General features: G+C 47.9%; 1 protein-coding gene across 5 annotated transcripts in view; it reads left to right on the top strand.

Annotated features, from left to right (window-relative positions):
• The first annotated feature begins 408 nt into the window (after positions 1 to 408).
• Positions 409 to 11,726, top strand: part of ARHGEF6 (Rac/Cdc42 guanine nucleotide exchange factor 6) — a 30,836-nt gene continuing 19,518 nt past the window's right edge. For 4 of the 5 annotated variants that reach the window (XM_084294009.1, XM_084294008.1, XM_084294007.1 and 1 more), the window contains exons 1-4: positions 6,644 to 6,758; positions 7,172 to 7,373; positions 10,012 to 10,082; positions 11,539 to 11,633. In XM_084294009.1, the coding sequence (XP_084150135.1) occupies positions 7,175 to 7,373; positions 10,012 to 10,082; positions 11,539 to 11,633 (365 nt within the window). In that variant the 5' untranslated portion in view covers positions 6,644 to 6,758; positions 7,172 to 7,174. Of the gene's footprint in view, positions 414 to 1,730; positions 1,816 to 6,630; positions 6,759 to 7,171; positions 7,374 to 10,011; positions 10,083 to 11,538; positions 11,634 to 11,726 lie in introns of those variants that run through there. The other variant, XM_084294010.1, reaches the window with a different exon arrangement.

The following is an 11,726-nucleotide window of genomic DNA, read 5'->3' as shown; positions in this document are numbered from 1 at the left end:
CCAGCATTCATTCAAGGCAGGACTTGTTTTTCTGGACTTACTGAAGTGGAAGAAAAAAAGGCCTGACTGAGAAAATGACACACCAGAGGGATGCACGCAAACACTGCAGCCTTGCTGTTTACTTTCCGCTGCTGCTTGGCAGGCGGGTGAGGACGCGTTGCTGTAACGTTGCATCCGCTAGTGGCTGCCAACGGGGTCAGCGTGCGCTGGGGCTCTCCGTTACCGTCTCCCTTTCCACGGAGGCTCTAACGTTGCTGCTCGGGGCTGGAGGCGATGCTCAGATAGCATCGGTTGCCAGTGCGAGGCAGGAAAATAGTTCTCGCTCCATTTGGCACGGGGGACAGGGTCCGCGTGGTCTGCAGGAGCAAAACCGAGTGAGAGCGGGCAATAGATGAGGTCCAGATCAGCCCGAGGTAGGTGGGGATGTCCCAGAGATGCTGATTTTAATGCTTGTAACGTTCGGGTGTGAGCCGCAGCAGTGTGTTTCCCCTCTGAGCACGGATTAAATTGCTTTCTCTCGGGTAAAGCCTCTCTCTTGGTATCGAGTGTCCGAGTCAGGTTTTAAAAATATAATCAACAAAGAGTGGCCTTGTACTGCCCGTGTTGGACTTCTGCTGCACGGATGTGTAGGGGAAAGAGACGCCGCGAGCATCTAGGGCTGCAGAAAAGGCCAGTCCCATTCCTCGTTGAAATATGCCAAGCGTACCCAAGGAGCTGTATGTGGCAAGCAAGAGAGGGCCATTTTAGAGGGCAGTACTACCCTAAAGATAATTAATGCTCTTGTACTTATTTAGCAAGTTAAACTCCTCAGTACATTGGAAGTATTTGTGCGTAGATGGTGTCTGACAGGACAGCTTTAAAATCACCTTTTGTACTTGTTGGATTTGCAGATCTGTAGCCTCTGTCTGCAAGACAACGTATTCATGGATTAGCAGGTGGTGTCTTGGTGGTACCATGACCAGGGGCTTTTTGCATCACTTATTTCCCCTTCATTAATGAAAGGGTTTGTACAGTCTGTCTGAACTCCAGGGCTTTTCTCCCGTATTAGTGGGGATTGCAGTGCTTTGGAAACTCAGGTTGCCCCTCTTCGTGGTGGGGGTGATTTGTAGAGGGCTGGGTTTACAAGATCAGGTTTACCAGGCACAGAAAATAAGCCATTGCTATCCGTGTATTTCTGCTTTGCCATTGAGACTCAGCAGCACAAAATTCTTTAGAGTGGGATTTTTGCACATAAAATAACCTTTTCTTGCTTCCTGTGAAAAATTGTAAATGTATTATACGTGCCATATTGCAACAGCAGAAAATTCTGTGTTTGTTTCTTCTGCTGTGGAAAGTGTGTGTGTGTGTGTATGTACAGCCTCAATCTCTTTAGCTTTAGATAACAAAAATAGCAACAAAATCTTTCCTTCCCTCAAGGCAAGCAGTAACCTTCTCAGCGATTTTCAAAGGAGTCCCTTCTCTGCAGGCGGCACCAATTGCTTCCCTCTGTGTCTGCAGCACTGCACTCCGTATGCCGATGGGTGCCCCTGCCCTGCCCACCCCCCATGCCACTGGCACCCCAGCAATGCCCTAGCCCCGAAGGAAATTGGACTATCAGCCCAAGTAAAGCCCCTAGCCCTGCAGAGACATTTGGGCTACTTCATCATCTCTGGTGCCGTGCAGCAACATGGGCTGCTCAGACGCGAGAGTGAGATGTTTTGTGCTAAACTGACAAAGTTCTTTTTTTGCAGCTATTTGATCCACATGATTTGTACACCGGAGAACAGTTCTCCAAGGTCCTGAGTACATTAACAGCTGTAAATAAAGCTACCGAAGGTAAGAAAAAGTTTTGTTTTTTTTCTGTTGTATTTTCAAATGCTATTTCATATGCATGCTGGGGTGGGTTTTTTGGGAATTCATTGTTTATGATGATTTCTGGAGGCTTGTCAAATTGTGCTGTCAGCCTTGTGTGCCTGCTACTGAACGCTAGGATCAATACTTCATGTTTCTACCGTCTCCAGGTTTAAATGTGGTGCTTCAGAGTTGCTATATGCACTTTGTAGAACAAGATTATCTCTTTGCTCTAAGGAACCTCTGTTCATTTTTGACAGCATTAAGGGACCTCAAAGTAGGTCATTGTAAAGGAGCCTCGACGTAAATTAGCATGTACCTTTCAAAATGCAAATGTCAGATTTCAAGTAGTATGTTTTAGAGCCGAGCAGAAAAGCAGATCCATCTGTGTAATATCTTTACTGAATGTCAAAACAAACAACGTTGCCAGATGCTCAGTCAATTGTATTGATGTTCCTCCTCAGGGCTCTGTGGAGTAGGATCCCATAATTGGGAACCAAACGCTGACAATTGCAGCTGATGACTTTTCCTGTCGCACTCAGTGCAGGAGCAGGCTGCTGAAGCAAAGCAAATCATCTTCTCTTTTTACCATCCCCAGTATTTGGCTGTTCTCTACGGGCTGCTATATGCCGATGTATTCAGTCACTCGGGCTTTGAAAGCAGAGGTTTGATGGGAGGTACAAAAAGGTTTTCCGTATCTTCACAGACGGTTCCCTGCTTTCGTACTGACAGAGGAAAGGGTTCCAGTGTGGTGTTCAAGGGAGGGATACAAGGACCAGGGTCTCCTTACTGAGGGGCTGAGGAACACGTCTGCACTGAGCTGGAGGGGTGTATCTGGGTGGAGAACACTTATCACCCCATCATACAAAATGGATTTGCACAGAGAGTCCTGCACACCCTCCAAAATCCAACACCAGCATGCGAGTTCAATTTCCCTGTGGGAATTACATTTTAGATGATTAAAAGTAGAAAAATTCAAAACCCAAAACGCCATTTTCCTTTCATGGGAAGGTTTTTCTGTTGATTTGCTGTGTTTTGTCTAAATTTAGTTTGTTTTGGTTTTGAGTTGTTTCACTTTTTCCATTTAATTTTTGCTTTGGGATTCTTGTCTGCTAGTAGAGTGCTACAGAGCTGCTTGGGTGCTCAGTTAAACAACCTCATTGCTGGGACTCTTCTTTCTATTTCCCTATTCTGTTCTGATGCAAGGTTTTATAAAATCCTTTTTATATTTATATGTAGTATATACTGTGGTTATATAAACTATTACATAAACTCTAATGTATATATTATGTAAACATCAAGGGGTATATGATACATATACATACACACACACACACAGAGAAGTAAGCTGAGCATGTGTGTGCAGTGCTGCTCCAAAGAGCCACAGGTTGCCAGACTGCCCCTCTGCAGCCAGCCCTCAGCCCTGCCGCCAGCCCGCTCCCCAGCTGCCCGTGATGGGAAGGCAGCCTCAGCACATCTTACAGCCTCTCACTGGCCCATTAAATGGCAGCACCCAGTGACCCCATTTAGAAAATTCCCGCGGTTCAATATGATGTGGATATGAAATGCAGATCACCTAGACAAGGAGTAGCCTTTGCAAACGCTGTAATTGTGATAGACATTAGCTTCATTATTCTGAGAGCACAGAGTCACAGGCTTTCCTGCCTCTCCTGGCATGTTGCTGGAGCACAGGGAGCATGCCTGGGTGACGATGGGACAGCAAGGCTGCCATGCTGTCATTGCAGCAGTCCCCGGATTAACAGCCCCAAATTGTTTTTTGCAATCACAGGGGGAAGCTCAGGACACGGCTTTGCAGTGGAATAGTTTCTATCACGTGTTCCCCAAGGGGCTCTGGGGGAGCTGGGATCCTCTTGGTTTCATGGCAAACATCTGTTTGAGCATATGCTTTCTCTGTTTAAATGTTAAAAAGCGCAATGCCTGTGATATAATTAGCTGCTCAGGCAGAGAGCACCCTTGGGAAAAGTACAGGGTAAAATAAATACATGTCTAAAACGTTTGCTTTTTGGTGGCTTGGCCAAGTTCCTGAGAAACAGGAGCCTGCATCCTACAAGCCGCCACTGCGGATGGCCCGGTTTGTCCGTCCGCCAGGGCTGAAAGGGGTGGCAGGACCAGCCTGCTGCCGGCTCCTGCAGCTTCTGCTGTCACAAGGGCTCCGGCAGAGCTGCACATACAGCCCTTCCCTGCAGAGCACCCGACACCCATGTAGGAGACGGCGAGAAGGAGATGACAGCTAGGGAAGCGGTGCGAGAACGTGTTTCTGAGCATCCACTTGAAGTCCAAATCCTCACGTCTTCATGGGTCTTGCTATGCAAATAACCAGGGGCATGGTGAAGTGTTAAACTCAGTATTCGGCAGCTGTCCATCAGATAACAGCAACACAGAGCTTGATGCTTTTATCTGAAGGAGAGGGCAGGGGAGGAAAACCAGCTGTGATGGATCAGGCTAGGCTCTTCTGCCCAAAATAGTGTAGGAATGTGAGCAGAAAACCCAGCTATTTTAACCATAGTTTAAGCAACATATGGCAGCAGTGTTCCATGCTGGACCAGGCATAAAATAGGACGCTGTCATGATGCAATATAAATGATACACTTCTCTGCCAAACTGTCAAAGTCAGTTTTACATTTGTTTCTAGGTTGCTGCAGATATTTATAAAAGCTTTGGAAGATAGGGAGGGGCAGAGAGAAGCATAAAATCTGCAGCAACCAAGTCATTTCCGTGGGACTGTGGCTGATTGCTTGAATAAGCAGAGAAGTCTAGACTCGCGGTCTACGCCCTCCCTTTTTAGAAGGAATCAAGGGAAGAACATCTCAAACTGGCAGCTGGCCACCCCTCCTGGTCTGTGTGTTGCTGGGAGCAGCTGAAACCACTCCTGCTCAAATATCAGGGTGCTTCAGAGAAAAAAAAATCCTGTGTTTGCAAAGCGCCTTTTCCATACCAAGAGGTTTTGCTATTGCTGCTGCAGTCTGGGGAGCTGGGAATTCACTGTGTGGTCATCAGGCAATTGTGTAATGAGCAGGGCGAGAGAGAAAACTGACTCACTGATGGCACACTTGATTTAGCATGAACATTTTCCATCACTGGAGCAGGGATTGGACAGCCCGGTGCATGTTCAAGGTATGGCTGTTGACCTGTAAGGCAGCAGCGCCTGGAAGTCGTAGTCAGGGACCTGGTCCCGTTGTGCAAGGCATTGTAGAGAAAGACAAAGCAGAAAGCAGTCCCCTCTCCAAAGAGCTTGCAGTTTGTGTTGCTCCAGGTCTGATCTAAGGACGAGGTGTTTTTGTATTGAAACAAAAATCCTCTTGGGAGAATAAAAGCCCAGCTGAGTTCCAGTAACTCCCACCAAGCTTCCCCTCTGGAATGATTTTTCCATATTGACATTCAGATGGGAGGACAACAGGGAAACAGCAGTCTTAACTTTGTGTTTTCTGAGTCCTGCACACACTTGGTCACTTGATCACCTCCTCCTGTTGCAGTACTTTCAATGAAGAACTCCAAATGTTATCCAGAGGACCTGCACACCCAGCAAAGTGACACCTGCAGACAGCAGTCTGCTCTTCTCAGGGCTTTTGTGATTTGCCGGCATGCAAGCTCCACAGTGCAGCTGGAGAATAACTTCTCTGGAATACAGACATTCTCTTAGATCTAAAAAGAAGCTAGAAGGGAAATCTCAAAGTACTCCACACAATTTCCTGAACTGATAATATCTGCTGTTGCTTCATTTTTGCATGCTGGCACATAGAGAGGGGGTGATCTGATCGTTTTCCCACAGTGTGGCATGAGGCACAGTAGCAGAGGACTACTGGAAACTGCAGTGCCTTGAAACTCCTCTTTCCACAGCTGTGCAGCATCTAAGCAGGATTAGGGCTGGGTGCTGCGAGGTCCTGCAGAGGCTGGTGCTTCCCTTCGAGGTGATTCTCTCTCAGCACGGGGCAGTTGCAACCACAAAACTTTTTACCCTCTGGCAGGTTTCTCGGTGTCAATATAAAAGCAAATTGCTCATTGTGAAACATAGATCTGTGTCAGAGCAGCATTATTTCCATCATCGGGCATGTGGTGTCAGGATCAGGCCCAGAGACCAGTATGCAAAGCAACGAGTGAAGGAAGCAGCTCCGAGAGCTGCTGGGATGGTTTCTGTGCACTGTTGGTCTCCTGGGGGTGAAGCTCCTGTCCTTCCTCAGAGGAACCCGAATCCCTCTCTCATGTGGCTTGTGGCACCAGTCCATGAACAGTAATCAAAATTGTGCACAGGCTCTCTCAGCTATGTACTGAACCCAGAAGGATTTATCTGGAGTAGGATGTGCTGAACAGCTGTTAGCATTCTTCCCCACTCTGCGGAGAAGCCCACGCTGCAGCTGCAGAGGTGACCTAAGAGCTCTCACTTGCGAGCTAACCTTTGAAACACCTTCAGTGGTGCTTACTTGGATCCCAGAGACATTCCCAGCTGGGCAGCACCGGGCTAAGCGTTAGTCTATTTTTCAGCTGTTTTAAGGGCGATTTCAAACAAATAGTGCAATTGGATATGTGGCCACAGGGCTGGCGTAATGTAGGAGTGCCTTGGGATGTAATTCAGCTTCTTCCCTCATGGAAGAGTTAACCCAGCCCAGCTAAACCATCCTGACTGTTGACTGGGAGTCGCTTCGGTATTGTGCTCTGATAGATGCTCCTCCAGCTGTTGTCCCATGTTCTTGTTTCCCTTGTGGGCGTTGTTCTTTGCTTGGTGTGATGCAGAGGGATTGGGGAGTGCTGGGTTAAACTCAGATGTTGTTTTTGCTTTACCAGATCAGCCGTCAAAAGGGCCATGTTCGCATCTGTCGTCTCTTAGCTCTGCGGCTGGAGGTGCCCACGCTGACTCCAACAGCACAGCTTCACAGTCAGCAAGGGTGTTAAGGAGGCAGTCCAAGCCTGTGGTATCCTTTATTTAAAATTTTATTAAGGGTTTAATGGCTGTGGGGGCAGAGGGATGTGATCACTACCCCTGGGTTCTGCATGCCAGCGTGGCTTGTTCTGCCCTGATCTCCATCGCAGCTTTGCTGCCTTGGCTGGAGAGAGTCTGGTGGCTTCTCAGACTGTGGTGCTGCTCTCTGGGAAATGAAGAGGGCGATGCTTATCTGCTTCCCAATGCACCGTGAGACTGAATTAATTCTTGGGAGGGACCTCGTGATCCTCTGGCGGGACTGCTTACACAAGAGCAAGATGTTAGTGCTGTTTTGAAGTGCAATACTGAAAAAAACAGCTGTAACAACAAAGAACAATGGCTTGTCCTACTGGCTTCTGCTTTTTTGGACTATCCACTAATGTTTTTCCATGTTTCTTTCCTTAGGAGATGACCGAGAATGGCAGTCATCAGCTGGTGGTAAAGGCCAGGTTCAATTTTAAGCAGACCAATGAGGACGAACTCTCCGTTAACAAAGGAGACATTATTTATGTCACCCGGGTTGAAGAAGGGGGCTGGTGGGAAGGGACCTTGAATGGAAAAACAGGCTGGTTCCCAAGCAACTACGTCAGAGAAATCAAATCCACCGGTAAGCAAATTGCTTTCAAGGGCTGATTGAATGACAGTGGTATAATGCAGTGTAGATCCTTATGCCTTTGGGAAATTGCTGCTATTTATTAAGGACCGTTAGTGTGCTTAAAGCAGCAGTGCTAATGGAAGTATGAATGGCGCCAGGAGGGGAAAGCCCAGTCTTTCGCATGACTTGTTTGAGAGCTGCTTTGCCCTCTTCCCCAGTGTGCTTTGCCAAGCCCCAGCAGCACAGCGGCACATCGCTGCAGACGAGGCTGGAGATTCCTCCGTGGGTCTGCTTGCCTCCCGCTGTTCTGGGGAGCTGTCAGGTCGCTCCAGTGTCGAAACACAGAATTAGCTTTTTGTTAGAGACCTAGGTCAGGCAATGCATCTGCCTTTGATCCTGCCATTTCTGGCAGTGGTGGAATGGATGCTCCCAGTCTGAGTGAGGAAAGCAACAAAAACTCTATGGCCGTAGGGAAAGACCCCTGTTTTTGTGCATAGCAATGGCTGATTTCACATAGTACATTTTCCCCCAGATGCATTTTCTGCTGTGAAGCTGCAGGCAGTGTTGAGAAAGGAGTGAGGGAACAATCCATCTGATGACATTTGCCTTTATTGAGCATTGTCTCAAGTGTCCTTAACATCTTCTGAGATGTGATTTTAACCAGATGTGGGGTGACGATGACATGAAGCATGCCCCTGGCGAACTGCCCTTAGAGTTACATAGCCATTCAAGCAGTTCACCCTATCGTGCTTCTGAGGATGCGTGACAGTAAACTTGTTTTTTCTTAACGTGCCATGAAGACTTACAATAGCTGCAGACCTGTTGTGTGCTCAGTGTTGTGGGTCAGAATCAGCCCTGGCATCAAACACCGTGAGACATAAAGAGTGGGCTGCAAAACGTGCAACCCCCATTAGACATCGTTACTCCCACACTAGCAATCAAAAAAGAAGAGGAAGGAAGAACAAAAGTAATGAGTAAGTGTTCAGAATTAGGCCAGTTTTTGTTTAATTCTAAATGAAATGATCTTTGTTAGGATATCTCATCTCCCACTATTTCCCTCGGGGAAAATGATGTCTGAGCTGGAGCAGGACGTTGCAGCAGAGATCGAAGCCTTGTCTGGCACAACCCAGGAATCACTAATTAAGTCAGTGAGTGGAGAAGAGCACCATTTTATAAAAGGAGAGCAAAATTCAGTCCCAAGGGATAAGTCAGATGGGAGCTGCATGAAGTAGCAGCACCTTATTGAAGCCAAGGATGAATCCCCCATTGATCCCGATGCAGGAGCCCATCAGATTTTTTTATGTGCAAAGCTTTCCCCCTGGTCTTCCCACTTCACATGGGAGCAGGGCTTGTTCCTGTGGTGCAGGCACAAAGCCGAGGAGCAGTCTCCTCTTGCTGGAGGGCACATGGCTGTATTTCAGTGACGGATGCAGGGAGCATCAGCTAACCCACCATGACTGCTGCTCGGGGGACAGCCCTTGCTGCAAGCCAGCGGGAGCTGCTCTCCTCGCCTCCGAAGCGCGAGACTTGTCACTCTAAATAGAGTCACTCGTTTTTCAGCAGCGTCTGTAGTTCCACCGTGTCCTAAGCGTGCCCTTTGGGTCGAAAAAAAAGAGGCTCCTCTGAGCCTTTAAACGAGACACAGAGCTCCTGGCTGGAAGTGACAGGAAGCTTTACAAGGGCAATAATTAGACAATACGTCAAGCTGCACTTCCCAGCAGCTAAATTTATCAATTTCAGCTTCTCCCCTGCTGTCAGCATGAAAGTAATTGCCTTCCCTGAGTGCATACAGGGAGAAAGGCCGGCCTGGCCGCCCTGCACAGCGCAGCCCTCCGAGGGGCTGAGGACTGGCCGGCTCCGCAGCTGCGACCGTGGGTCTCTCACCTGGGTCCTGAGACCGAACCCAGCCTGCAATGGGAACATCTCCCAGCAGATGTGGGAGTTTCCCAGCTGCATGTCCTGGCAGCAATGCAGCAGAGGTCCTGCTTCCTCTGCTGTGAGCACACCCTGCTTGGTGGTGGGTCTGCTGGCCGGGGACATGCTTTGCAAGGGAAGGACTGGTGTGGGGGTGTGTTCGTGCCCGTGCGCACGTGTGGCGTCCGCAGCGATTCAGCAAATGCATAAGAAAAGGATGACAAGAATTGACTGCCAGGTTTGTGTGAGCTTTTTGTCTTCAAATCTGCCTTCATTCACACATGGATTTTGCATCACAGCTGACTGCAGGGATGGGTCAGGGTTAATTTACTGATTGGTGTTGGCGTCAGTTTGTGAATTGCCTGGAACTAAACACTATATCCAGCATTTTTGGTAGACAACCGTTTTTAAAACCCAAATTTTGTGGGCCAGGTGAAGGTGCACTGTAGCTCCAAACCGTAAAAGACACGGGGCTGCTGCCAGGGATTTGGGAGCAAACCCGTGAGTTGCTGCCAGGTGCTGTGCACTGCCACGGCTGCAGCTTGCTTGGCTGCAGCCGGTGACTGTACATTGTCGATTAGCTCCTGAATTTTCTGAAGCAGAAAAACCAACCCTGCAACTGAAGTCGTGTGTTTACAGGGGTGATGTTATGGTTGCTGGACATGATGCAGCAGTGACTCTTCCTGCTAGAATGAGAGCTGTGCACTATAATTTATTGATGTGTTTTTTTGTACAGATAAACCACTCTCTCCCAAAGCATTAAAAGGACTTGAAAGCACTCAGCTGACAAAGAATTATTACCCTGTGGTAAGTTTTAAAGTGCTGATCATACATTTTAATAAGTAGCACATTATTAATCTTCTGAACTGTCTCCTTACCTTAGAAAGCATTGAAACGATTTGTAACAATTGGTGACGAGACTCTGTATTTAAAATGCAGTTGTTGCCATTTCCTTGATTCAGGGCTATCAAGACAATAAACCGCAAGTGGAAGTCACTGCAAAATGTCACGAGGAGAGGCTGAAAGTAGGCAACTAAGATAGCATAGCAGAGGTGGTACTTTGAGATCAGTGTTGAGAGAATAAGGCACGATATCTCAGTCCCAGTCCTTTCCTGTCTGTTACTATCTCCCATCGATAAAGATAGGGAGATAATATCATGGTGCAAGGCGAGCCAGATTAGGGCTGTGACCCACGATCTCTTGTTTTGGGTTTGGCTGGAGGTGTTACACCTGAGCTGTCTGCCCTCTGCCTCCGCCAGAAGCTGCAGCCCCCGAGAAGGGGCAGTGGTCACAGCTCCCAGCCTGGCTTGTTGGCCTGGTTTTGGAGCAGGTCGGTATGCCAGGCTGTGACGTGTGGCTGCGAAAAGGTTAGAGAAAGATTGCCTGTTCTGCCATCTCACTACCAGAGTGCTGATGTCTGGCAGAGGGGGCAGGTACCTTCCTCCAGGCTTGAGTAAGGCCCGCAGTATAAGCCAGATAAAATGCATGCATGTGGACGTCCCTGCCTCTCGGTGCTGGAGGTGAAACATGCTCATCAGCATGTCTAAATATATTTCAAACAAAGCAAAGCAGAAACAATATCTCCAGACAGCTGGGAACCACCTCCACTGTCTCAAAAGCTCTTCTGCATTGAGAAACTGGAGTGATTTGTTTTTTTGTGTGTTTTTTTTTTTTTTCTGCATTTTGAAACTGGGAGCGAGGGCCGTGGGTTTGATGTACCCTGTGCTGGAGGCAAATTGGCTGCTGAGGTGGAATCGCAGGGCCAAGCCAAATTCAGCACTTCCTTGCAGTGGCCAGTGAGCTGTGCCCTGGCTTGAGCTATCTCAAGAGCCATCCTTATTCCGGCCACCGCTGTGTTTAAATCGTTGCCTGCCTTTGTGCAAACGGTGGTCCCAGGATGCATGCACGAATCGTTTGTTTGCATACCTTGGCAGCCAGTTCTGCATGCAGGGTTAGGCATGAGCCTCTCAGGAATCAAATACTAAACTCAGATCTGAACTTACATTATATTCATGCTTTGCCAGAGAAGAAGAAACAGCCCTTAACACCCGCTGTCCAGGCCTCCCCCGGTTTGCAGTGTAAAATCCATAAATTAAACCACCAGGGTTTTCCTGAGCATTCTGGGTTCTGCATTAACAATTTTAAATGCATTCATGGACGTAAAATACACTTCTGTGGTTTGCCACACTTGGAAGCTGATGTCATGTTCCTTTGACTAGTCCCTAGTACTAAGATGTACTCAGTGCTCTGTCTCTCACCCTAGGTGTTGCAAAATATTCTGGAAACAGAACGAGATTATGCGAAGGAACTACAGTCACTTCTGGGAACTTACTTAAGACCCCTCCAGTCTTATGATAAGTAAGATATAAGGGCATCTGAGATGGACAGAACCCCGTAAAATTGACCGTAGTTCATTACTTTCCTGCTTTTGAATGTTTAGGGACTGTTACT

Source organism: Netta rufina, assembly GCF_964035555.1.
Source record: "Netta rufina genome assembly, chromosome: 12".
Classification (NCBI taxonomy): domain Eukaryota; kingdom Metazoa; phylum Chordata; class Aves; order Anseriformes; family Anatidae; genus Netta; species Netta rufina.
The sequence above is the reverse complement of the archived record's forward strand: the minus strand, read 5'-3'. Positions and strand labels throughout refer to the sequence as shown.